This window comes from Engystomops pustulosus, chromosome 2 (genome assembly GCF_040894005.1).
Source record: "Engystomops pustulosus chromosome 2, aEngPut4.maternal, whole genome shotgun sequence".
In the NCBI taxonomy this organism is placed as follows: domain Eukaryota; kingdom Metazoa; phylum Chordata; class Amphibia; order Anura; family Leptodactylidae; genus Engystomops; species Engystomops pustulosus.
In genome coordinates, this window is record NC_092412.1 from 218792427 (window position 1) to 218818969 (window position 26543).

Below are 26543 nucleotides of genomic sequence, written 5' to 3' on the forward strand. Positions count from 1 at the left end.
TGCGAAATGAAGCGACATTTTCATTGCTACCATTTTTAGGTCTGAGCGACATTTTGATCATTTTTTATGTTATGTAAAAAGGTGTAAAAGTCGCATTTCGGACATTTGGGCGCCATTTCCCGCCTCGGAGGTCACCGCCGCCCTTAACCGTTTTTATATTTTGATAGATTAGGGAATTTTGGGACGCGGCGATACCTAATATGTTTGTGATTTTTACTGTTTATTATGTTTTATATCCGTTCTAGGGAAAGGGGGGTGATTTGAACTTTTAATATTTTATAAATTTTTTTTATTTTTTAAACTTTTTTTTTTCTTTTTTTTTTTCACTATCTTTTAGACCATCTAGGGTACATTAACCCTAGATGGTCAGATCGCTGCTACCATATACTGCAATACTTCTGTATTGCAATATATGGCATTTTTGCAGCACATTCATTACAATGAGCCACTGGCTCATTGTAACGAATCTGCAGCTGCCAGATAGCCATGGCAACCGATCGCCGCCCCCCGATGACGTTCGGGGGCGTGGCGATCGCAAAAAAGATGGAGGCGCCCGCGCGCCGCCGTCTTTTAAATGCCGCCGGCAACGGGGGGTTAATAGCCGCGATCGGTGCTAGCACCGACCGCGGTTATTAGCGGTGGGGGTTTTATGCATCATGTAAAAACCCCCACCTTTATATGAAGAGGACTCAGCCCGTGAGCCCTCTTCATACATCCCTTATACCTCTGTGCCGTAGAGCTACGGCGCAGAGCGTTAAGGGGTTAAAGTCCCTTTTCATTCATACACCGACGGATAATACAGGCTGACACTGTTGTATCCTCAGACTGCAGGGCAGCTTGAACTTGTTGGGATGTTAGTCGAGGTTCTTTATCCACCGTCCGCACAATCTTGCGTTGAAATCTCTCGTCAGTTTCTTTTCCGTCCACATCTAGGGAGGTGCCACAGTGCCAGGGGCTCACACTTCTTCATCTAGGGAGGTTCACCACACTGCCAGGGGCTTTACACTTCTTCATCTAGGGAGGTTCACCACAGTGCCATGGGCTTACACTTCTTCATCTAGGGAGGTTCACCACAGTGCCATGGGCTTACACTTCTTCATCTAGGGAGGTTCACCACAGTGCCATGGGCTCACACTTCTTCATCTAGGGAGGTTCACCACAGTGCCATGGGCTTACACTTCTTCATCTAGGGAGGTTCACCACAGTGCCATGGGCTTACACTTCTTCATCTAGGGAGGTTCACCACACTGCCAGGGGCTCACACTTCTTCATCTAGGGAGGTTCACCACAGTGCCATGGGCTTACACTTCTTCATCTAGGGAGGTTCACCACAGTGCCAGGGGCTTACACTTCTTCATCTAGGGAGGTTCACCACAGTGCCATGGGCTTACACTTCTTCATCTAGGGAGGTTCACCACAGTGCCAAGTGTATTCTTCATCTAGGGAGGTTCACCACAGTGCCATGGGCTTACACTTCTTCATCTAGGGAGGTTCACCACAGTGCCAGGGGCTTACACTTCTTCATCTAGGGAGGTTCACCACAGTGCCATGGGCTTACACTTCTTCATCTAGGGAGGTTCACCACAGTGCCAGGGGCTTACACTTCTTCATCTAGGGAGGTTCACCACAGTGCCATGGGCTTACACTTCTTCATCTAGGGAGGTTCACCACAGTGCCATGGGCTTACACTTCATCTAGGGAGGTTCACCACAGTGCCATGGGCTTACACTTCTTCATCTAGGGAGGTTCACCACAGTGCCATGGGCTTACACTTCTTCATCTAGGGAGGTTCACCACAGTGCCAGGGGCTTACACTTCTTCATCTAGGGAGGTTCACCACAGTGCCAGGGGCTTACACTTCTTCATCTAGGGAGGTTCACCACAGTGCCATGGGCTTACACTTCTTCATCTAGGGAGGTTCACCACAGTGCCATGGGCTTACACTTCTTCATCTAGGGAGGTTCACCACAGTGCCATGGGCTTACACTTCTTCATCTAGGGAGGTGCCACAGTGCCATGGGCTCACACTTCTTCATCTAGGGAGGTTCACCACAGTGCCAGGGGCTTACACTTCTTCATCTAGGGAGGTTCACCACAGTGCCATGGGCTTACACTTCTTCATCTAGGGAGGTTCACCACAGTGCCAGGGGCTTACACTTCTTCATCTAGGGAGGTTCACCACACTGCCAGGGGCTTTACACTTCTTCATCTAGGGAGGTTCACCACAGTGCCAGGGGCTTACACTTCTTCATCTAGGGAGGTTCACCACAGTGCCATGGGCTTACAATTCTTCATCTAGGGAGGTTCACCACAGTGCCAGGGGCTTACACTTCTTCATCTAGGGAGGTTCACCACAGTGCCAGGGGCTTACACTTCTTCATCTAGGGAGGTTCACCACAGTGCCATGGGCTTACACTTCTTCATCTAGGGAGGTTCACCACAGTGCCATGGGCTTACACTTCTTCATCTAGGGAGGTTCACCACAGTGCCATGGGCTTACACTTCGTCATCTAGGGAGGTTCACCACAGTGCCATGGGCTTACACTTCTTCATCTAGGGAGGTTCACCACAGTGCCATGGGCTTACACTTCTTCATCTAGGGAGGTTCACCACAGTGCCATGGGCTTACACTTCTTCATCTAGGGAGGTTCACCACAGTGCCATGGGCTTACACTTCTTCATCTAGGGAGGTGCCACAGTGCCAGGGGCTTTACACTTCTTGATGACACTGCGCATGTCAGACACAGGAACATTCAGATGTTTGGAGATGGATTTGTAGCCTTGAGATTGCTCAGGCTTCCTCACAATTTTGATTCTCAAGTCCTCAGACAGTTCTCTGGTCTTCTTACTTTTCTCCATGCACTATGTGGTAACACAAGGACACAGGACAGAGGTTGAGTCAACTTTAATCCATTTTAACTGGCTGCAAGTGTGATATAGTTATTGCCCCCACCTGTTAGGTGCCACAGGTAAGTTACTGGTGCTGTTAATTGCACAAATTAGAGAAGCATCACATGATTTTTCAAACAGTGCCAATACTTTTGGCCACCACCTTTTTTTACGTTTGGGGTGAAATTATATCCAATACGGCTTTTTGACAATTCTTTTTGTGGTTTTCCATTGAAAACAAATGAAATGAAGAGAATAACAGCAAAGAATTTCAGATTGCAATCATTATTTGGAAAAAAAACTGTATTATCTGACAGAATTGCAGGGGTGCCAATACTTTACATCCTATTTGAGCACTGGGTAGTTCCCTCTCTATAAGCTAGACAGAGGCCCACTAATAAGCAGTGGGTTTGGGTCATCCATCTATACTTGCACGTATATTCATCTGAATGGCAGCCATGTAACAATATGTTATCCTGCAATGGCTTCCCCTAAAAAAACTAACATTACATACACAACATATTCATTATCTCCTGATCCTTAATAGGCTTTATTAATTTTTTTTTTTTTTACGGTTTGGGACTTTTGACTGCCACATCTACTGAAAAAAAGGTCCGTAAAAAAACAAAACAAAAAAAAACAGATGACACACTGCTGATTATCGGCAGTGAAAAAACACATCTGGATGTTGTGTGAATGTAGCCTAAGGGAGCTGAAAGGGCTGTGTGTATGTGATAAGATAACGATCTTGCAGGTAAAGAACAAATTGACAGGAGCCTAATGATCATTAACAATTTATTATTTTTGGGAGGTTCCTAAATATATAATTGGAAATGGCCAATGGCAGCAACCTGCCCCCATCAATCACATGAGAGGGGGTTCCCAAAGAATGTGGGACTACTGTAGATGTCCGGTACAGAACTCCATCACGTACATACAAGTGAATGGGAGCAGTGGACATGTATGTGAATTTCTGTGTAGTGAGCAGTGTGGATCCTAGCAATCATATTACCACCTATCTTCAGGAACTTTGCTGTTGTTAATTTTCCATGTTGGATGAACATCTTTATCAGAGGTGGCTCCCTATTTTTAATAGCTCAGGTTACATCTATGATCACCATCTTGAAATCTACCATCAAATCCTGATTCAGTATCAAAAATAACTCAAGGAATAAACCTACCCCTTGTATTCGAAGCTCTTCCTTTAATGGAGCCAAACTGCACTTCTTACCCAGCATGCAGCTGTACCATCTAGAAAGAAAAACAACAGGGTAGATAATTGGGGATCTGTAAAGCACTGCAGGAAATACATGAGGCAAGGACAGCCCAGAATTCCCTACATTCTGAATAAATTATTAGGTAGCAATTTAAGCATCTTGTCGTCTCTCCTTGGGACATCATGTAGATGCAGAACATAAATCTTTGCATTAATAAGTCAGTAGTGAAGGATTCTGAGGTCGCTCTGCGGAAACGGGGCGATAGTGGATGGCATGTTTTCTGAGGTACCACCACTGGCACTTCAGCCAGAGCCTAAATAACTGATGTACACAACAGCTTCAACATTATTATAAAAATGTCCAAGTGGTAGATGATCGGATTGAATAGTTAAAGGAGTCTTCAGCATTGATATATAAAATGGCCTATCTAGATAATAGAACATTGATATGAGACTGGTGGGGGTGCAATGCCCAGAACCCAGCTGATCAGCCAATGGCATCCCCGCTACACAATAGACATACACAATGGGTCTCATTTTCTAAGGGTCCGAATCGTGCACTTTCAACGATTTCCGATCTGCGCCCAAAATTGCCCGGGACAGAAATCGGGGGGCATGGCGACACCTGGTGGATATCGGGCGCACGGACCTTAGTGAATCCGGCAGACCCGAATCCTCGTTGGAGAACGCGCCACTGGATCGCTACTGGACCGGGTAAGTAAATGTGCACCAATGTTTCCATTTTGCTTTGAAAATTTTCATCTGAACTCACCAATTGGCAAACTACTATCTGGTTTCCAACCCAATTACTCCACTGAGACAACCCTGACCAAAGTCTTTACAGACCTACAGTCTGCCAAGGCCAAAAACCATTACTTTGCTCTACTCCCTCTTGATCCATCCTCTGTCTTTGACACTGCTGACCATTCTCTCCTGCTGAAAACACTACGTTCCCCTGCATTACTGACATGGCCCTTTCCTGGGTCTCCTCACATCTCTTCAACCAAACATTTAGTGTCTATCACTCTCATATCACCTTGTCACCTCTCCCCCTCACTGTTGGGGTCCCACAAGGCTCTTTCCTGGGTCCCCTACTTTTCATCTACACCTCTGGCCTTGGAAAGCACATAAAGTCCCATGGCTTTCAATACCACTCCTATGTATGTGAAACACAGAGTTATATTTCTGTCCCAGATATCACCTCTCTTCTAGGCAGAATTCCAGTGTTTATCAGCCACATCCACCTTCTCTTCCTGTTTTCTAAAACGTAGATAAAACAGAACTCAATCCTTCCTCTACCTAAAGCATCCTTCCCATAGCAATCCACAATCAGTCCCCTCAATACTGTCCCACACATAATCTCCATTCCTCACAGGACCTTCAGCCTCACTCTATTACCATCTGCTCTTCTCAAAACCTTCTCCAGGACTTCTCCCGTGCAACCCCTATACTCTGGAACTGTTTACCAAAATCTGTCCGATTGAATGATTGGAAGGTGGAAGACAAACGTAACGTGAAAACCCATCTGTTTAGGATCACCTACAATATGCAATAACTGCACTGCTCTGCTCCCTCACCTCATGTCTCCATCTACCCTCCCATGTAGAGTTCGAACCCTCACGGGCAGGGTCCTCCTTCCACTTGTTCCAGATCTCTGTAGTTTTTGTATTTGTACTTGAAATTTTTACTATTACAATTGTCTTGTAATGTACAATGCAATGTAATGTATTTGAACCCCTTGATTGTACAGCACCATGGAATTAATGTGTTCTAGAAATTAGCAATAATTATAATTACAACATTGCAAGAAGTAGCAGATGGCGCTGTCCATTGAGTATCTGTGGTTCAAGGTAAAAGCAGATTCAGCTCCCACTTAAGAGAATAAGTTTGGATTGTTTGATCCTCTTCTGCGCTCGTCTACTGTGTAGCAGCTGATTGATCTAATATATATATATGATCTATCATCTATGGATAGGCCATTATTTATGTGCCAAAGTACAACTACTACTTTTTTTTTTTTACGAAATAAACCAAACCAAACTAACAAAAAGGAGAATACTTGTTTTTCAACACATTATATAAAATTTTAATAAGTGATATGTCTCATTCTAAGTTTTTAACAGCTCTTTGTTTTATTGGTTTATATCTCTGCTTATTCTAGGGTTAGAATGAGGAAAGTGGTTCAAGTCGACACTAACTGAAGGTTTTAAAAGTTCATTAAAATCAATGGATATTTCATTGGATACATTAGACCTGCGTTATTATTGTTGTAATGGCAGAAGTATACACCCTGCTGATCATACTGCATTGCTAATGTAACAGGCTACCGCCAAAATAGCTGCATTATGCAAAGAGTTAAGCTATATTCACACTTGAGGCTTTCACCCACCGAGACATGGCGTAACTCATCCCGCATTTCCATCCACACTCGGTTATGACATGTGACTACTTTCTAGTCTAATTCTATTCTGATATTTTCCACAGCGGCCGAAGAATCCACATGAACACAATGCTCTGCGGCCGGCGTGTGCCTTCTTCTCATGGCGTCTACCTCCAGTACAATACTAATTGGCCTTCACACTTCCATCTGAAAGGATTGGCTATATCCGTTTCTCCTGAACAAGCTCTTGACAGCTCAATGTAGAGGCACCAGGTAGCATGTTTTTGGGCCGTTCCTCTGAATACAAACCACTGGAGGATTTAGCTCCGATCACTGAAGCCGTGCTCAGGATTTAAGTCGAGGGGGAATCCATCTGTTTCCTAATCACATAGAATTGGAGTCACTTGTGCTCGCTGTCAGTTTGGTGTCAATGTCAGGGACGAGACAGTCTTCTCCAATCATGCTTAATACCACACTTGACTGTTACATGAAGTGGGGGGAATCACATGCCACATAGGTTTAGCAGTAAGTAGCGACAATTGTCACAGTGGTTGGGCCCGATCAGCTGTCAAATTCTATGATTTTATTTGTAATTAAGCAAAATACCTCACGCTGACGGCCTGACACAACATATTACACGTAAACGATCAAGCAGAAGGCATTTTATTGTGCTGGGGAAGTGGCCATTTATTTCACAGGATTGGATACGTTTTATTCAGTAACCGATTATCCTCCATCAGTTCCAACCAGGTTTTCAAATGTACAAGTGTTTTTCCTTTACAACAGTAAGGAGGAGAACATTAATGTGTGACTTTGATTAATTGAAATAAAACTTGTATGCCTTTTGCTGCTATATTAGGGTTATAAATCCCCATGGGGCCCAGAACAGAGTAGGAAGAAGAAAAAAAATATTGTAACCTGTACTTCAAAAATTAGTTTCTTTTTATAAAATCTTTTTGCTGAAAAAAAATTAATTTGAAGCAGAAATTGACCTGCCACTTGTACTACACAATGGACAAATCCTGATCAGGTGATCGGTGAGGGTAACATAGCACGGTTAAAAAAACAAAAACAAAAACAAAACACAATTCTATGTAAGTAACAATCAGTGTTATTTTGATATAAAAAGGTATCAAGACCCTTCTTGAAGCTCTCTGCTAACCCTGCTTTGACAAGCTCCTAAGCTCGGCTATTCCACAGATTCCCAGTTCCTACAATAAAAAAGCCTCGTCACCTCTGGAGATTAATTATTTTTTCCTCCTGACAAAGACAGTGCCACCTTGTTCCAGGTTACCTCAAAAGACAACTTTCCACCATATTATGGACCACTTATGAATTTATATGAATGATTCATGTCCCCTCTTAATCGTCGTTTCCTGAGACTAAATACCTGTATATACTCGAGTATAAGCCGACCCAAGTATAAGCCGAGACCCCTAATTTTACCACCGAAAACTGGGAAAACCTATTGACTCGAGTATAAGCCGAGGGTGTAGTATACAGCCAGCCCCCATGTAGCATACAGCCAACCAGCCCCCACGTAGCATACAGCCTGCCCCCAGGAGTACACAGCCTGCCCCCAGTAGTACACAGCCTGCCCCCAGTAGTACACAGCCTGCCCCCAGTAGTACACAGCCTGCCCCCAGTAGTACACAGCCTGCCCCCAGTAGTATACAGTCTGCCCTCAGTAGTATACAGCAGCCCCTAGTAGTATACAGATAAAGAAATAAAGTTAATACTCACCCTCCGTTGTCCCCGATGTTCGTCGCGGCTCCCGGTGGCTTCCAATCCCCATCGCGGCTCCCGGCGGCTTCTTCACTCTTCTCTGGCCGGGAGATTGCGCCGGCCGTCTCACACTGTGATGCAGCGCTGTGGCCGCTGATGACGTCATCCGCGGCGACAGCGTCGCATCACAGTGTGCGACGGCCGGCAGATCACATGGACGCGACTCTGCCGGCTAGAGAAGACAGAAGAGAAGACACGGGGAGCCGCCACGAACATCGGGGACACCGGAGGGTGAGTATTACATTTTTTTTTTAATCATTGACTCGTGTATAAGCCGAGGCGAGGTTTTTCAGCACATTTTTTGTGCTGAAAAACTCGGCTTATACACGAGTATATACGGTAAATAAAATTCTTTCAGATCTTTCCTTATAACAGAGATCCTCCATTCTCCTTTGTTCCAGGAGTTGAACCCCTATGTGTCTAATATTGATGAGATATCCTTTAAACCAAATCTGTAGCAATGACAGACCAAAAGGATATTAGGTAGATCAATTATATATCAACAACATACAGTACAATATAAAAAATATCATGCTCAAATGTTTTCCATAGATGGATAGATTGTAAGGCTTGTTACAGCCATCTTACAGAAAAGGAAAAAAATATTCACAAATACAGTATTGTGATCCAAAACGTGGCCCTGTGTTAGTCTGATTCTGTCGGCAATGAAAATGAACATGATGAACTAAATGGCAATGAGAACCCTCTGGGCTTTTCTGCATTACCTGGAAGTCTTGGGTTATCAATGACGTGCCTTGTGGCAATCCACATCTGTGCAATATAAGGGGACTGATTTAATATTTATATACTAATAAATTGGACTCACCTCAATCTCTTCTTCAGCTGAAGACTGTCATGGATGATTCTTTTTACAAACTCCAGCTCTCCCCCCTCCGCCATGATCTCTGTAACCCCTCCAGTATTCACAGAGCTGGGGGGTGGCCGCCGGGGGTTCCTAGAGTTCACTCCCTGTGAGGAGAGATAAGGATCTAATTTTTACTAAAAGCAAAACTGAGAGTGGAGCTCAAAATCAAGGAGCAAGTATATTAAAATCAGAGTGGTCACTGAGGTCAGTTAAGGACATGTCATGGGTGTAGACGTCCCTGCTGCTATCAGTGCACAGCTTCAGCAGTGACTTGCTTTGAATGGCACATCATATAGCCGAAAGAGGGTTTCAGTGGGGGAACAGTGATGAAACAGAGAAGTCAGGAAAGTTTATTTCAATGATTTTTACAAAAAACTGGGTTTCATCAATGTACTGAATAATGGGTACCAAAAACTGCATAAATCCTTTTCTGGTGCAGTCTGAATACCCCCCTATACAATATGTACAAGTATAATAAATATTATAATACATCTTTATCTAGCGCTCTCAGTTTTATGTCCGCTTTCTGTTACATTCCCTCTCATGACGGCAGCATCGAGTTTCTTCCATGAAGATTATTCCAGGGCAGTACAAAGTATAAGTTAATTCACTTAATAAGAGCTGCCTTGGAAACCTCAGGAAGGACAAGTCACTGCCGAGCAGAATCAAAACAGCCTTCAGCTTCAACAGGAGATTGGGTTTATACAGAGGATGAAAATAAGATCCGTTTAGTCAGATCATTAATTCTTTGCTAAAATTGGCAAACTATGTCCTGGATTTGCCTGCTCAATATACACACCCATCAGCCTGCCTAATGTTGGGTTGCTCCCCCTCATGTGGCCACAACAGTCCTGACCCATCATGGTATATATTCCACAAAACCTCTGGCATCCGGAACCAAGTAGATAGTAACTCATTCGTTAAATGGTCACAAAAAACTTTACATAAATCAGCAATACAAGGAACTTTGTGGTATATCCTTTTAGAGAAAACTGCTTCTTCCTCCACTTACTTTGGCCATTACCTTTCCTCCTTTATCTGCTCAATTCCTTCCTTTTCGCAAAATAAACAGAATATAACTGAGGTGTCAGATTACATAGAAGGTGTATAAACAGGGGAGCAGTGGGTCACAGCAGCTAGGTTACTACCCACCAGATCTGAAGAGATTGAAAACCCAAGACACAACTTGCAGATTCTATGAAAATTTTATGTGCATATTTTGGTGCGGAAAATCAGAAACTTGATACAGTAGCATTAAAATAACTGCACACGTTGTGGATTGTCAGTTTTATGTGCTTTTTTTCATCTTTTTTTTTTCTATTAAGCGTTGGCTTTTTTGTGCACTTTTCAGGCGGATATTCCCGCATGCACATAGTTTACCCTTTTTGTTTCACCTGATCTGACGTCATCTGAAGCAAAAATCTCCATCAAATCCGCATCATGGTGTGGACTTGATGCAGGTTTATGTATATTTTCACTCTCAAATAAACTTCGATTTAAAAACGCATGCAAAAATCTCCTCCATGCACAACACCCTTGTTTTTCATCCAATGGAATCGGGCAGAAGACTTCTGTGATGTCAGACCCAGTTCCTCCTGCCCCTCTCCAGAAAACAGTGGTCTCAATGAGAGGAGAGGGCAGAGGAGACGTGTGCAGGAGCTAGGACCTTGCACTTTAGTTACTGAGGGTCATTACAGAGCTCCTTTCTCGCTGTGTACTATTCACACAGAGTTTGTTAGTACGTCTCAGTCCTACAAGAGCAGAATTGCTCTACAAGCTGTACACAATGCTCCATGTGTTCCCGTAAAAGTCTCACACGTATTTATAAGTGCAAAGCTTTTTTAAAAGTGTAAAATTGCCTGTGCAAGCATCTATGATGTTTGTACAGGCGTTATAGCGACCTCTTGCAGCATGTCCGTCATATCTGCAAATTTAGGTGTTTATTTTAACCAGCAAAATACAAAGATAAAATCAGGAGAAACAGAAAATACTGTGGCCTTATCAACATGCGTTGTAATATTATGGTGCAATACTGAGTGCTCTCCATACAGGACAAGTATCTGCTCTTTTATACAAAGGAAGTTTTATTTCCCATAACATTTTAATTGTTTTTAAAAAGGTATTAAAATACAATTTAAAAAAAACCTATATAAATTTCACATCTCTGATTACACTTGCCCACAGAATAAAATGGATGTGTTCTTAATACCCCAAAGTAAAATTAGTAAAGAACTAAGCCTGTAACAAGCTGCCCAATGTAATGACTGGATGTCTAATAATTGATCGAGGTGAATCCCCCATGTATGTAACGTATAAATTTCATCTTTATATCATACGACGAGACATACCGTATATACTCGAGCATAAGCCGACCCGAGTATAAGCCGAGACCCCTAATTTTACCACCAAAAACTGGAAAAACCTATTGACTCGAGTATAAGCCGAGGGTGTAGTATACAGCCAGCCTGCCCCAATAGTAGTATACAGCCTGCCCCAATAGTAGTATACAGCCTGCCCCAATAGTAGTATACAGCCTGCCCCAATAGTAGTATACAGCCTGCCCCAATAGTAGTATACAGCCTGCCCCAATAGTAGTATACAGCCTGCCCCAATAGTAGTATACAGCCTGCCCCAATAGTAGTATACAGCCTGCCCCAATAGTAGTATACAGCCTGCCCCAATAGTAGTATACAGCCTGCCCCAATAGTAGTATACAGCCTGCCCCAATAGTAGTATACAGCCTGCCCCAATAGTAGTATACAGCCTGCCCCAATAGTAGTATACAGCCTGCCCCAATAGTAGTATACAGCCTGCCCCAATAGTAGTATACAGCCTGCCCCAATAGTAGTATACAGCCTGCCCCAATAGTAGTATACAGCCTGCCCCAATAGTAGTATACAGCCTGCCCCAATAGTAGTATACAGCCTGCCCCAATAGTAGTATACAGCCTGCCCCAATAGTAGTATACAGCCTGCCCCAATAGTAGTATACAGCCTGCCCCAATAGTAGTATACAGCCTGCCCCCAGTATGCCAAGTGAATAAAAAAAACAAACTTAATACTCACCCTCCGACGATACTCACCTTTGATGCTCGGCACGGCTCCCGGTCCAGGCGGCGGCTTCCGAACCTCGGTGGCAGCTCCTCTCTTCTTTCTTCACTGGCGGCTCCCGGTCACTTCGCTAGCCGGCAGTCGCGTCCATGCGATCTGCGGGCGGGCGCACACTATGATGCGGCAGTGTCGCCGCCGATGACGTCATCAGCGGCGACAGCGCCGCATCTCAGTGTGCGCCCGACTGCCGGCTAGCGAAGTAAGCAAAGAGCCCGGGAGCCACCAGTGAAGAAAGAAGAGAGGAGCGGAGCCGCTGCCGAGAATCGGGAGCTGCCGCCGAGGATCCGGACACCGGAGGGTGAGTATTATTATTTTTTTTTTGACTCGTTTTTTTTTTTTTTTTTAGTTGACTCGTGTATAAGCCGAGGTGAGGTTTTTCAGCACATTTTTTGTGCTGAAAATCTCGGCTTATACACGAGTATATACGGTAATCGATTCCCATCACCATATTGATCTGATGTTGATGTACCTGAGCTTCCATCTGATTGGCGAAGAAAGGCGGATTGCACATACAGAAGTCATAGATGATGCCAGACTCCTCCTTTAAAGCGTCCATCAGCAATGTTTTCTGTGGGACTTTGACCACTGAAAGACAGAAGAGCAATGCATTAAAAGCCAGACACGTAAACCAATTCCAAAGGAGACGAGTGTAGATCATAGGGAGAAGGACAATTGTGTAAGACTAGTGTCCGGCATCATTCATGGGTCCTATAACTGTCCAATGAAATGCATTATCGGTTACATTAATGATTCTGGCATGTTTACAGGATTGTAAATAGAGGTTGTAAAATATCATGGTTCTTATATTATACGGGGCTAATCCAGTTGTCCCTTTGCCTTCCACATCCCTTTTGGCTGCTTTTGTTTTCTTCTTGCAATTTTGTGAATGGAAAAAAAAAATCCCATCACATGGGCTTTGTGCAGCTCAGTGCCACATGGCAGCCTCACTAGAGCTCACATCGATGAGGTGATCTATAAGTTGACTCCCAATATAGTCCATCTATCCTTTCAAGAAATTTAAAAATTCTGCTAATACGTGACCCTTTATTTTCTAGCAGCTATTATTTCTTAGACTATGTGAATTTGCATTCCTCCTTTTCTGAGAGGAGACCTAGCTGCTGTGACTTGCTGCCCCCTCCCTCATTAGATCCTATAGGAATTAGGGGCACAGGATACCCCCTACACTACCACATTGCCATAGCCCCTCCAAGCTCCAGCACAAGTTGCAAGGACACCCCATAAACCCCATCACTCCCCTGTGAGTTCAATGGGTTACATCTCTGATGTGATATGGGTCGAAATTATTGTGTACAGCGAGCTGCTCGGAGATCCATACATGACACACATACACTTGTGTCTGCCAAGATGATTCCACTTTATTACACTGGGGAGGGGATTCTTATACTTCTTCAACAGCCGTGTGCAGTACTTTCCCCATGTACAACCACCCTTCATATAGATTTTCTTAGAGACAGAATGTTCTGTAGACATAGAGAACACCGTTTTTGGATAAACAATCCGAGGAAACTGGAATGCGCAGGGGAAGCTACACGGATAGACTGCAGGCCATTAGTACATGGGATGCATGTAATAATGCCCCGTCGGCTTCAGAAGCGAAAGGGCACAGCATCCTAGAAGCCGGGGAACACTACTGCGTGCGGCCAACCTGTGACCTAGGCAGGCAGTAGAAACAAAAACACTGTTTTTGGGTTGGTGTGGTGTCCAGTACCGCAGGGGGAGGGTAGTTGCCAATTCTGCCTGAGCTCAGAGGGGCTATGACAACGCCCCCTGCAGCACTTGGGCTTAATTTGCATATTTGTTAATTTTTTTTTTAAACAAACAACAAAGATTTTAACACTAGATAAGAGCATTAAAACGAAGGAGTGATCCTGCATCAGGGTAACCATTATGAATCTACCACTTGATCTGCTACAGTAAGTATGATCCAGACAGTACATTTCCTTTAAATATAATATGACCCTTCAGTGAGGTCCAGACTGTCTTGATAGCAAGATGGATTGCAGAAGAAATTGGGAGAGAGGGAAAAGTGCCAAATTAAGTGGAGAAGCACTTTGTTTGCTTAACATTTATTACCAAGTTTCTTGTACTTATACAATTTAGTTATACAAAGTAAGGCCTGTAAAACCCCTATTAGGCTGGAGGCACACGGGATAGGTATTCATGCTTACTATATAGCTCCTATTCCTTTGGAATCATTATCAGGGAATGCATGAGCAAGGTTCGAGCGTTGCAAACCCCCCCCCCCAATTGTTTTTAGGGTTAAGAACTTGACAAACAGTTTTGAGAAGTTGAAAAGAGTCAGAGCCCCTGAATCTGTTCATGTGGACCACCTCACCGTTTCCTTCTTCACACATGAATAACAGAACGTACCTGTTAGAAACCGTTATCGTTTACCGGATTAGAACTTTAAGGGCTTTTCTTTTTTTTTTTTTTTTTAATAAGCTTTTTTTTTGGGCTATGAAAAAATATACGAGCGGAGGTAAGTGAGTAATATAAATCTTTTATTCTATTGAGAAGCTTTTGTAGTTTCTGTGAATGCAGCAACCAAAGTAAACAATGGGGGTTTTTATTCTGGTTTCTATGACTACATCTAGAAATACGGTTATATCCCTACTTTAATTATGACTCTTTTATTAATACGACAAAAAGGAAAACATATACAGCGTATCTTAATCACACGAGCCCGACCCGCCGCTGGAGGATCTCAATCAGCTCACAATGGCATTCTGGGTTGCATGATATTTGTTTGGTTTTCTCTTTTGATGATAAATATTAAAGGGACACTTAAAGCAAAAATAGGGATTTTTTTTTTTTGTTTGAAGACTCAAAATTAAAGGGAAAACTATTTGTCGTATATATGGTACTTTGGGCTGCATTTTGTGTTAATTTTTTGGGCAGTGCTATTAACATTCAGATGCAACACACTGTTGTTTTGGATCAACGCAATGATTAACCCATTACAGGTTCAGCACAGATGGGTGTCAAAAGTACGTTAAATGAGGTTGCAAATTAACCTTATTTAGCAGTGAATACACTGCAAAATTTTCATATTCCCCGAAACCTTTTCTTCTAACCAATGTTGCTTTTGAGGGCTTGTTTTTTGCACAATGTACAATGAGAGAAACACAATCTATAAGCTTCTTGCCAACATACTGGTTTATTCAGTCACTGTCTGCAAAAAAAAAAAAAAAAAAAAGGTCCCCGTGAAGGGCTTGTCTTTTGCAGGACAAGTTGCACTTTGACTAGTTAATGCTTAATACAATAAGTACAATAAGTACAATAAGTACAATATCTTTCTGTGAAGTAAAAAAACTGCATGGTGCCTTAACAGGTTAAAATGTACATACAATTCCAAAAATGCAAAGCAGAAGAAACTTTGTATATATATATTTTTAAAGAAAATTCCCACTAATGCCCCGGTCATCAGAAGGGAAAGAAATACTTGATTTTGCACTTCTAGAGTACCTGTAACTACCGTAAGTGTTCTCACAGATAGAATATAGTGGGCCTGTCCAAAAAACACACTTCATATAGTTAAGGGTAAAGTGGAAAAATTAGGACTATAGCTAACAACCTTTATTAAGATTAAAGGGGTTGTTAGCAAAAGCCCCAAAGTTTGGGATTACAGCTATAGAATATAGAATACACTTGCTAGGGAGACAATAAGAGGAGGTGAATGTATACAGGTTTTTTGTTGTGTGTGTGTATGTAGGCTCCATACACATTAATCAATGCAGGGTAATATGAAAGATAAATATGCATTGTGCAATCTGTTTTGACCAGACCAACTGATAATTACCACCTTTAGAAATTAGTATATTATGGTCCCATCCTATTGTATCCCACACCACCTATGAACAACATTAGAGGAGAACACAGCATGGTAGCGAGAAGATGAAGATCTATACTGAGTGATAAATACCTTTAATGAGATCTGCCAAATGGTTCTGCTCAACATTTTTCTTGGCGTAATTATAACAGATGTCATCCACTTCAGTGGCAAGGAAATACCAGCCATTCAGAGTGGCCCCCAGCAGCGGATATATGCAGGAGGCGCCGGTACCTGTGGACATTGTAACACGAAAATATATACATTTGTATGAAAGTTGACCTATTGAGTGAATGTTATCGAAATGATAATAAAATATTACCTAAATAAAAAGTCAAACATATACTATGATATAGATATATATGTGTGTCACATGTATCCCTTGACTTTGTGTCTTCTGGTGAAGACATCTCATCACTAAGTGTAATGACACACTTCAACATAAATACATATATTTACATACAAAAAAGAAAACCAAGTCCGCACATGGGATCGAAACCTCAATAGAGGGGGTGCAGAGCCTCCATGGATCCTGACAAGATCCATCAGTAAAGTTGAAAAAAAGTGTAGGCAGCACTCCAAAAAGTGAAGTTTATTATCAAGCTTGATGAAGGTCGTTCACACCAAAACGTCACCACTACACATACACAGTAATATTTAAATCTGTACATTTTTGAGGGGGTCAGGTCACTAATGATGACCTATGGCAATGACCGCAGACCACCACCACTTCCAATCCACTATGTAAAGTATGGTTTCAATATTGAAAATCTTAATAATATAACACCAAGTATTGAAATCCAAATTCTGGTCCCGAAACATAACAGTACAGAGAGACTTCTTCTTACATTAATGTAGAGCTCACATTGTTAAATCTCAAATTCACAGGGGGGTTAGCATGAAGCACGTGGGTGCGGTCACACTTTAGAGCATTTAGACAATACGAGAAACTGGGTGCTGGATGCCGATCACATGCGTTTGCATGGAAACACATATGCAATCAGCCGTGGCGAGCCCCTGGGTGCTTGATTGCGTTTCTAAACATAATAAAAGTGCTAACGTGTGACAGCACCCTAAAGGTAAGCTCCCATACTTATATGAATAGTAATGAAGGAAAACCTCCATGATCACAAAGGGAGTCAAGCCTAAGGGTGCGGTCACAAGTCGCGTCCAACGCATGTGTTTCGAACAGCTGAAGAGAGAATTACCCAATTATAAAGCTGTTAAAACTTACGTTTACAAAACGTGACTGTTAAAGGGAACCCGTCACCACTATTTTCACAAATACAGGTAGTGGCAGGTTCCCATAGAGCTCTAATAACTATCTGACACCCTGCTTTTAGCTAAAAATTGTTCCCCTCAGATCCCCATAAAATCAGAGTTATAATCTTGCCTGGTATCTATGCAGCTTTGGAGCTAGTCCACGGGGGCGTGGCCTAATGTCATGTGACCAGGGTGACATCATCAAAGGTCCTTGAGCTACTTAATATGAAAACTATAACCCATGTACATATCTGACCACATAAAACCATCACAGCAGCCTCCATGGACTTCTACCCCTCTCCATGCAGGCTGCTGTGATTTCATGTGATAAAATATGCTGTGATTTCATGACATATATGCTTAGTGTACAGCTCCTAATGCTACAAAAGCTATAGGACCTGCGATGATGTCACCCTGGTCACATGACATTATAGCAGCATACAGAGATAGGGATGGGGAGGAGCTGCTGGATTCAGCCCGAGGAGGCCACGCCCACCTGGACTACATGTAGCCGTGCTTAGTTACCAGATAAAACTATAAAGTTGAATATATGGGAATCTCAGGGGCATAATTTTTAGCTACAAGCAGGGTGTCAGATAGTTATTAGAGCTCTATAGGAACCTGTCACTAGCTGTATTTGTGAAAATAGTGGTGACGGGTTCCCTTTAACACTGTGTTGACATGAGCGTTAACATTGCATGAACGGTTGCACTTTGTAAATGCAAATGTTAACATCTGTTTAATTAGGCAAACCTCTCTTCAGCTGTTGCAATGATTTTTGAAACGCAACGTGTGACCGTACCCTTAGCTCCACAACAGTTTCTACATTACTATTTTTAATCCAAAACCAAAAGAAGGGGTTCATATTGTTCCCTTATACATTCTATCTGGTTATACGACTGATACAAAGCAGTAATGTTACAAGAAGGTCTTACTGTCCAATGCTTTGTTTTACCGCCCGTGCTTTCTGCACTGGGTAGTCATGTACTAGAGGCAGATGGCCGTACATTGATTAACCTGAATGAACAGGGTTAATCCGCAAGCAGTGCTGCTCCAGTAACCGGGGCAGAAAATCCCAGGCTGGGCCGGGCTGCGCAGCAGAGGCAGACCTCATGTGTCTCCACTCTGCGCTTTATCAACACCCACAGCCATCTCTATTTTGTGGCTGAGCTGTGAATAACCCGACTAGGGACAAGACAAGGTAGCAATACCACAGCTCAGTCACAATGAGTATGGCAACTCATGGCATAATTAAAGCTCCAAAATCATCACACATGGAAAAAAAAAAAAAAAAAGAATAGGAATCTTTAGAAGCTTTCCTAGAGACCGGTCATTCTAGACAAGACTCCATATAAAAGAATTTTCTCCAAATTTACAGAACACTTGAAAACCTGTATGGAAATGACTTTCACAGAACTCTGGCATACTCATGTTACATTGTAAATATACTCAGGATGGCAAACTACCGTATTTTTCAGACTATCCTTCAGATTTTCTCAGAAATCAAAGGTGCGCCTTATAGTCCAGTGCGCCTCAAATATGAACCGTACTAACAGCTGCCTTGAACTGTGCACAAGTCTGCCACCTGCTGGTCATTCATCCTTATAATCAGGTGCGCCTTATATATGAACCTAGACATTTTACTGCGCCTTATACTCCGAAAAATACGGTAATGGCATTGCGTTAGAGAATTGGGCACATTTACTAAGGGCTTTGCGACACTTTTTTCGGACTTTGCACATTCTTCAATGTTAAAACGGCCGGCACAGGTATTAAAGCAATGGGTGCGATGCTATTGTGACAATCAGAATGATTCGGACTGAGCGCGGGATTTAACTTTCAAATTGTGTCGCAAGACAATAAACTAAAAAGATGGTAAACTCTGTTGGATCTGAGCGGAGAAGCAACACATGCAGGTTATCAGGCGCATGATCTTAGTGACTCGCCACACGGTGGACAATAGACGGACGATGCACTTTCAGTGAACTTCGGTGAGCGGGTAAATAAATGTGCCCCATTCTGTTAAGAAAAATACATGACTTTCTGATGCAATTCTAACCTGTCTATCAGTATTGCTATTGAGTCTTAATTGTCCTTGGATAGGACCATAACCTCAGTCCAGACTATGGTTGGGCATGTATCTAATGCAATAATAGGAGCAAAAGCAGCAGTAAAATTGAAAAGTGGTAAAAAGTTATCTTTATCACGTTAGCATCACTAAGGGATTAGGATTTGAGGACTTTCTTTCATGGGCAAACCATTTTAAGAGGTGAAATGGCAGCAGGATATTCCCTTTAAAGAGAATCTGCCAGGAGTTTTGACAAGGTAGTTTTAGGTATCAGCCCTCGAGATCTGTATATTTATATATTTGTATGTTTGATTGAAGCAGCAGCACAAGGAAAAATGCAGTTATATTCCAGAATTACAGCTGGACTTGAAGCACTCCTATGTCAGCCTCTCCCCTCCAGATCAGAGCCCGAACGTATGCAACCCGTGGTATGCTGGCCCGTTCTCATGGGGTGTACACAGTGCAGAGGATTAAATGAAATACAAATATAACGCAAGGACCTCCTGGCTGCCAGCCGCAGAAGGATGTCCTTGTGTAGTATTTCTGTATAATGTGGTGACTCTGCACCGTGTTCAACCCGTGTGATCGGGCTATTATACACTTGGTTTGTGTGCAAGGGGCAATATGATTAGATATTAGAGCAGAGGGGAAGCATTGAGGAAACATTTGAATGGACAGATCATAAAACACAGCAGTGTGAGGAGACTCCCCAAGTCCAGCTACAATTCTGGACTAATAAATCCATTTCTCACAGTGAATTTCCAGCGAATGCCGCAAGTTGGGGCTACTAAATTTTCTGGCGCACAGGCAATTTTCAGGTGCCACACCCCTTTACATGTTACAAAACTGCCTAAAATGGTCTAAAACCCTCAATAAATGAGGTTGATGGCATTTCAGGTACAAATTATTCCAGCATTCTGGAGTAGATAAATTGCTACATCCCCCAATACCTTTAGAAAAGCTTTACATATCATAATGTTTGGTGTATTTTTTCACAACATGCTAGACTTCAACTTGATAGAATCATTTAGTTATTGTTTATAGAATTAACAAAATATTTTTTAAATCCATTTTTTTTTTTTGTAATTTTGCACCGCCATCTTCCTAAAGTCGTAACTTTTTTATTTTTCCACCAACGGACCTAGTTGAGGGATTCTTTTTTTTGCACCATGAGCTGTAATTTTCCTTGGTAGCATTCAGTGGTTCATGAAATTTTTGGATGACTTTTTATTTTGCTAACAAGGTGACCAAAACAGAGGATTTTTATAAAATTTTGGGGGAATTTTTTTTTATTTAATGGCGCTCACTAAAGTGGTTAAATAATGTTTTATATTTATAGATTGTTGGCAATATGAATGAAGCAATACCAAAAATGGTGGGACATTAGTAAACGTTTTATTTTTATTGTAATTAAATGGCTAAAAATGAATAAAGGGGATTAGTTCTTTGTTTTTCTTTTAATATTTTTAAACATTTATTTTTACACTATGCAGTGTCACTGATGGCAGGGAAGCTACACTTTTTGCATTAATCACCCGGCCTGTGGCTCACACAAAGCATGTACTGAGACTAGTGAAGCAGTAATCACGTGCTGAGTATCGAACCGCAAGGAATCCTGGTATTGAACCGTTTTGCTTTTTTCAAAACCGAAAAGGTAGTGACAATTCGATGCATCGTGCAACCCTAGACAGATCTGTAGAGCATTTCCCAGATTCAGAAACAGATGTAGAAGGTGATATGTACTTTTGCAAAGTGTCTTCTGCAGCTCCATCTACAATCTGCCTTCAGCTGTACCATGGCACCTAGAAACACACTCCTGGTGTCTTGTTAAGTAGGAGAATCTCCTTTTTGGAATATCATCATTTTGGCTCTAGGTGTCACACAACCAGAGACATCCACTATTTTGAATGTTGTATATCAATATAAGAAAAAGGTTTTGGCCAACAATAGAGATCTGTAGCACATGGTCACAGTGAGCACACTGGAGGAGATTCATAATAGCTTCCATGCCGGTGTCCTGAATCTTCCAAACCACAGGCCACTTTGGGCATGTTCAGGCACAGAGTGGGCGGGCAGGGGCGTAAACGCCCAACCCACATTTACTATAGTTTCCAGCAGAAAACTGACGGAAACCATAGTAGAAAACTCTGCCACTTCCGGTCTACAGGTCGGAACCGGCGGAATAGCGCCCGTATCCACTATGAAGCCGCAGCAGGCACAGAGGGGAATTTTAAGGCTGGAGTTGTAAACGGCTGTCTTGACGAATTATCCCCCGTGTCTTACCGATTCATGATCTGGTTGGGCAGCCCCAATAGATAGAACATGACCTATTTTTTGCTGGATTGTGGTTGCGGCCATTTGGCTTTCTATGTAGAGAGAAAAGGATCCAGATAGTATCATAGTATATAAGGCTGGAAAAAGACGCAAGTCCATCAAGTCCAACCTAAATTAGATCAGGTGAGCACATAGTCATGTGCATGTACCCCAACCTGGATATCTCCAGTTCTCTGTCATCTAGTAACATAATCCTGATGTCATATTAAAGGAGAGAATCTTTAACATGACACCAGAATTGTTTTTCTAGATGCCATGGTTCAAAAGATATAACCGTCTTGACATCTATAAAGATGTTACCTAAATAGGACCTATACAGCTGTTTGGCCGTTGGGAAGGGGTTAATATAATTTTGTTGTTCAAAAAAATTTGAAAGTACAATTCAAAATGGAAGTTGACAGTAGACTATGGGGTCATTGACAGATCACAGACAATAGAGTAGAGCCAGCTCCCTGGAAGCAGCATGCTGTAGCCCAGCTCCACACCCCACACCAGCCTGGCTGCACTACACACAGCCCTGCTTGCTTTAACAATCTCCTTATGAACAGATATATGTAATATAACATCCGATTATCATTATTTTATTACTATTACAACTTTTTTTTTAAAAAAAGGAAAAACCAAAATTGTTCTGCAAGACTGAATAAGTAATGAATGTATTAAATCTCGGAAAAAGAAAGGATGTTCCCACGATTAATGAGAGAAATCAATAGACAGCAGGGAGTGAGGGCCCAAAACTCTAATAACCGAGTATATGGGAAGCAAAAAGCAGCAGCAGATTTGTCCTTGAAAGGCCCGAGAAGGGATCTCATTAGGTAGCGCAGCTCTGTATGATCAAGGAGGCTTCTTGAGAAATCCAGATTTAATTTCCTAATTTACAGAATTAATAAAGACAAGGGTTAAATACACCTATTGTGCAGCCACAGGATTCAGAAATGGTTAAAGGGATTGTGCACCATCAATGATAATGAGGAAAGACCCCCACAGATCACCAAAATGAAGGGGCTTTGCTGCTCCCACATATGTTTCATAGAGGGTCGGTGGGGATCCTAATTAAAAAAAAAAGGGGGATCGAGATGTCTATCAGCCACAGGCACAAACATGGTAGTACATGTCAGCCCAAATCCAACATACGCTGGTCCTGAGGTGCCCCCTCCATTTACTAATGAATGAAAGAATAGTCAGCAGGTCCAGCAGCGTGATCTGGACCACCACATGTAGAGAACTAAATTGAAGGGGGTCGTATGATGCCCACTTTTATAATACTTAAACTGCTCAAGTTACAAATCTAAATGGGCCTCCATTAGTGTTATATATTGACATACAGGTAATATCCACACACAATAACCCGCCGGCAAAAAAACAGAGGACAGAGTAACAATTCACCAAGACGCATAGCAGGATTGCCAGAATGAAGGTCTGTCTAAGCAGTTTTATCCCTAGGGAAAAAAAGTCTCATGAGTAATAAAACGCATGAAACTTTTCTCACCTCTTGGTCAGCTGGGCGCAGCTTGCGAGGCCATGTGACCAGGCCATCAGCACCGATCAGTTTCATTCTATTGGAGGTCCTGTTGTCTCAGCCATGGTCTGGAGTCTGTATTATTAATACTTTCTGGGGTGTTATTGTGAGTACAATGCCAACGCTGCTCAAAAGTGTTAAGAAGGGTATTTTACTCTTCTGGAAACAATGTAGTGTGCCCTCTGCGGCCTGGATATACCCAGGCTTGAACCGTAATACACATACATACCGGTAGTAGAGGTAGTGGCGCTTTATGGGGGTTTAATAAACTATACAATCAGGATGTATATACAGAAATGAGACAAAAGAGACTAAAAGAAATCATCCACATTATCCTCCCCCCCCCACACACAAAAAAAAAAAAAAAAAAAAACCTGCAGAGCCCCTACAATGGAAAATCACCTATTGGATACTTCCCGTGAGCACCCAGCCTAAATGTAAGCAGACTGATGCCTTGCACAATCAATTACTAGCCCGCTCAAGGCATGAATATAACAAAATAATCAATTATCAGCCCGCTCGTATTCAAGAGGTTTATAATTCACCAATTTTAGGTGTAATTACACACGTGATTGACAGACTGAATGAATCCGCCAGTACACTGCACAGGAGTAAGTGTTTCTATAGATTAATCCTGTTACATGGGCTCTGTACAAGGCCAGGCTGTCTGTGGCGGAGGATATCCCTGCTTGGCTAGTCACCTGCTGCAGGGCTAATCACTGGCAGAAAACTTAATCTCCATTAAGCACAAGCACTGAGTTTCGCAAAAACAATAGATAAGCGGGTGATAACAAGAGGCAACGGCACTTTCTGAAGGCACTAATTGATAGAACTACTTTAAGTTTGGTGAAATAGTCAGGTTAACTCCCCAATAGTACAGTGTATAATAAAGCCCCCCACCCCTCCAGATAGATCAGGAGGCTCCCGATTCTGGATGTCTCCTGATGAAGCCCTAAAATAATAAATTATTATCCCCTTTACCCTACCACAGTGATGGCGAACCTTTTAGAGACGGAGTGCCCAAACTAAAACCAAGACCCACTTATTTATCGTAAAGTGCCAACACAGAAATTTTATTTGTGATTTATACTCCCTGCTTTGTCACAGCTTTCATTCATAATCGCAACCTGAGAACACCAATAAAGCAGAAAATAGAAGAAATGTGGATGATCATTGTAGCTTCCCTCCAGGGTCCCATAAACAGGAAGAATTGTCAGGGCCGGATCAGGAGCTATAATGATAATCCAGATCTGTCCTCAGCTTCCCACTCCTCCAATAGTCCCTGGTAGCACTGTCACTCTAACATAGCTCTGTGCACAGCAAGTCCTGGGCTGTTTGGGTCTGCAGGAAAATAACTGGAGTCCTCTCTAGTGATGGCCTGGGTGCCCACAGAAAAGGCTCCGAGTGCCACCTCTGGCACCCGTGCCATAGGTTCGCCACAACTGCCCTACCACTATACCAATGGGCTGTGAAGTGACACAGGCGGTGACAAAGTAGGCTGGCACAGGGCTTTCTTGTTTTCTGGCGTACAAAGCCTGATAAATCTCTGCATGCATTTGGCATAATTGTTCCTGGGTGGGACTCTCTAAACAGACACTGCATGATCCCTCTGTGCTGACAATGTGCTTAGATTAGGAGGGTCCAGGTTTACCTACACTTTTATTTAGCTTCTGAACATTCTACTAGAATCTGACACAAAAAAGATAGAGGAGACAGATCAGAGATGAGATCCATGAGATGCTTACAACACATGACACTTTCAGCTTTGCTACATCTGTATTATAACAAACACTGTTAGCTCTGCTACATCTGATCTATAAAACACACAGGGGGCCTACCTCCCCTGGCTAAAGATCTTATCTTGCCTGTAGCTTATAGAGCAAGTGAGAGCCAGTGACTCAATTAGCCCCACCCCTATAATGTGACTACACCCCTTTTAAGCCAAACAGTTCGGTTAAAAGTGGAATGGGTATAGGCGGCTGGCTGCCTTTAAACACTTCTCTATCATCCACATAGGATGATTACATAGGGAGCCATTCAAGAGCCAGAAGAGTCAGCAGAGCCTAATGATCCAGCTCACTATAAAAAGACAGACTTCCCATTACTACTCTGCACACTGCTGCTTGCTGACAGGAAGTGTCTGTGTGAGGTCGTCTTGCAATGAAGGGGGGAGGGGCTGGGGGAAGAGTGCACTGAAGTGTGCAGATAGGAGAAGCTATTCATGAGCAGAATATGCCATGCCTGACCATAATCAGATTATTTACAGTCCAATACCGGGGCAACTGAAATTGTAAACACCAGGACTGATACAGACAGGTTGGAATTATATAATAACATTGAATTAGAGAATGTCATATTCTGTGTATATTTAAGAATCTTGTCTTTGTGGGAATACCCCTTTAAAGGGAAGATTAATAGGGCACCAGAATTATGTTTCTAGGTGCCACAGTTCAGGATATATGACTGTTTAACACCATCGCGACCCAGGACGAACTATATCGTCCTCGTGTTGCAAAGGGTGTATGAAGAGAGGTCAAAAGCTGAGCTCCCTCCATACACAGCGGGTGTCGGCTGTATAATACAGCTGATGCCCACCTGTTCCTGCCGTGGTCGGTGCTGGCACCGATCTTGCGGCCCTAACCTTTTAAGTGCCGTGGTCGGATACGACCGTGGCACCTAATTTACCATCCACATTGGCGACATTGCAGGGCAGCGTTTGGTTGCCATGGCTCATTGAGACTCGTAGGCTTGCCATGTGTAATGATCTCTAATAGCCAGCAGATAGAATCATGTTCGGTATCATCGTGTCCCAAAATGTGATTTGATGATGATTTTTCCCAGCGTTTAACCCTGTAACGGAAAATAGCGCCCAAAGTCGAAAGTGCCACTTTTTTGCCATTTTTAAAAAATATAAAAAATTCTATAAAAAGTGATCAAAAGGTCATACAGTCCTCAAAATGATAGCATTAAAAATGTCAACAAAAGTTGCAAAAAAATTACACCTCCCGCAGCGCTGTCCACTGAAATATGAAAAAGTTATTGGCGCCAGAACATGGCAAAATGAAGAATTTTATTTTTTGTAAAGGTGGTTTTAATTTTTGTAAATGTATGAAAACATTATAAAACCTATACAAATGTAGTATCCATGTGATTGTACCGACCCAAAGAACAAAGTAGACATGTCATTTGGGACGCTGAGTGAAAGCTGTAAAATCCAAGCCCACAAGAAAATGGCGCAGATGCATTTTTTCATCATTTTCACTG

The 26543-nt window shown here is 42.5% G+C and overlaps 1 protein-coding gene across 4 annotated transcripts in view; it reads right to left on the reverse strand.

Annotated features, from left to right (window-relative positions):
* METTL16 (methyltransferase 16, RNA N6-adenosine) overlaps window positions 1-26543 on the reverse strand; it is a 57771-nt gene that overhangs the window by 14466 nt on the left and 16762 nt on the right. For all 4 annotated transcript variants that reach the window (XM_072138191.1, XM_072138190.1, XM_072138193.1 and 1 more), the window contains exons 4-7: window positions 16189-16329; window positions 12715-12830; window positions 9097-9239; window positions 4071-4140 (exon numbers count right to left, since the gene is read on the reverse strand). In XM_072138191.1, the coding sequence (XP_071994292.1) occupies window positions 4071-4140; window positions 9097-9239; window positions 12715-12830; window positions 16189-16329 (470 nt within the window). The remainder of the gene's footprint in view (window positions 1-4070; window positions 4141-9096; window positions 9240-12714; window positions 12831-16188; window positions 16330-26543) is intronic.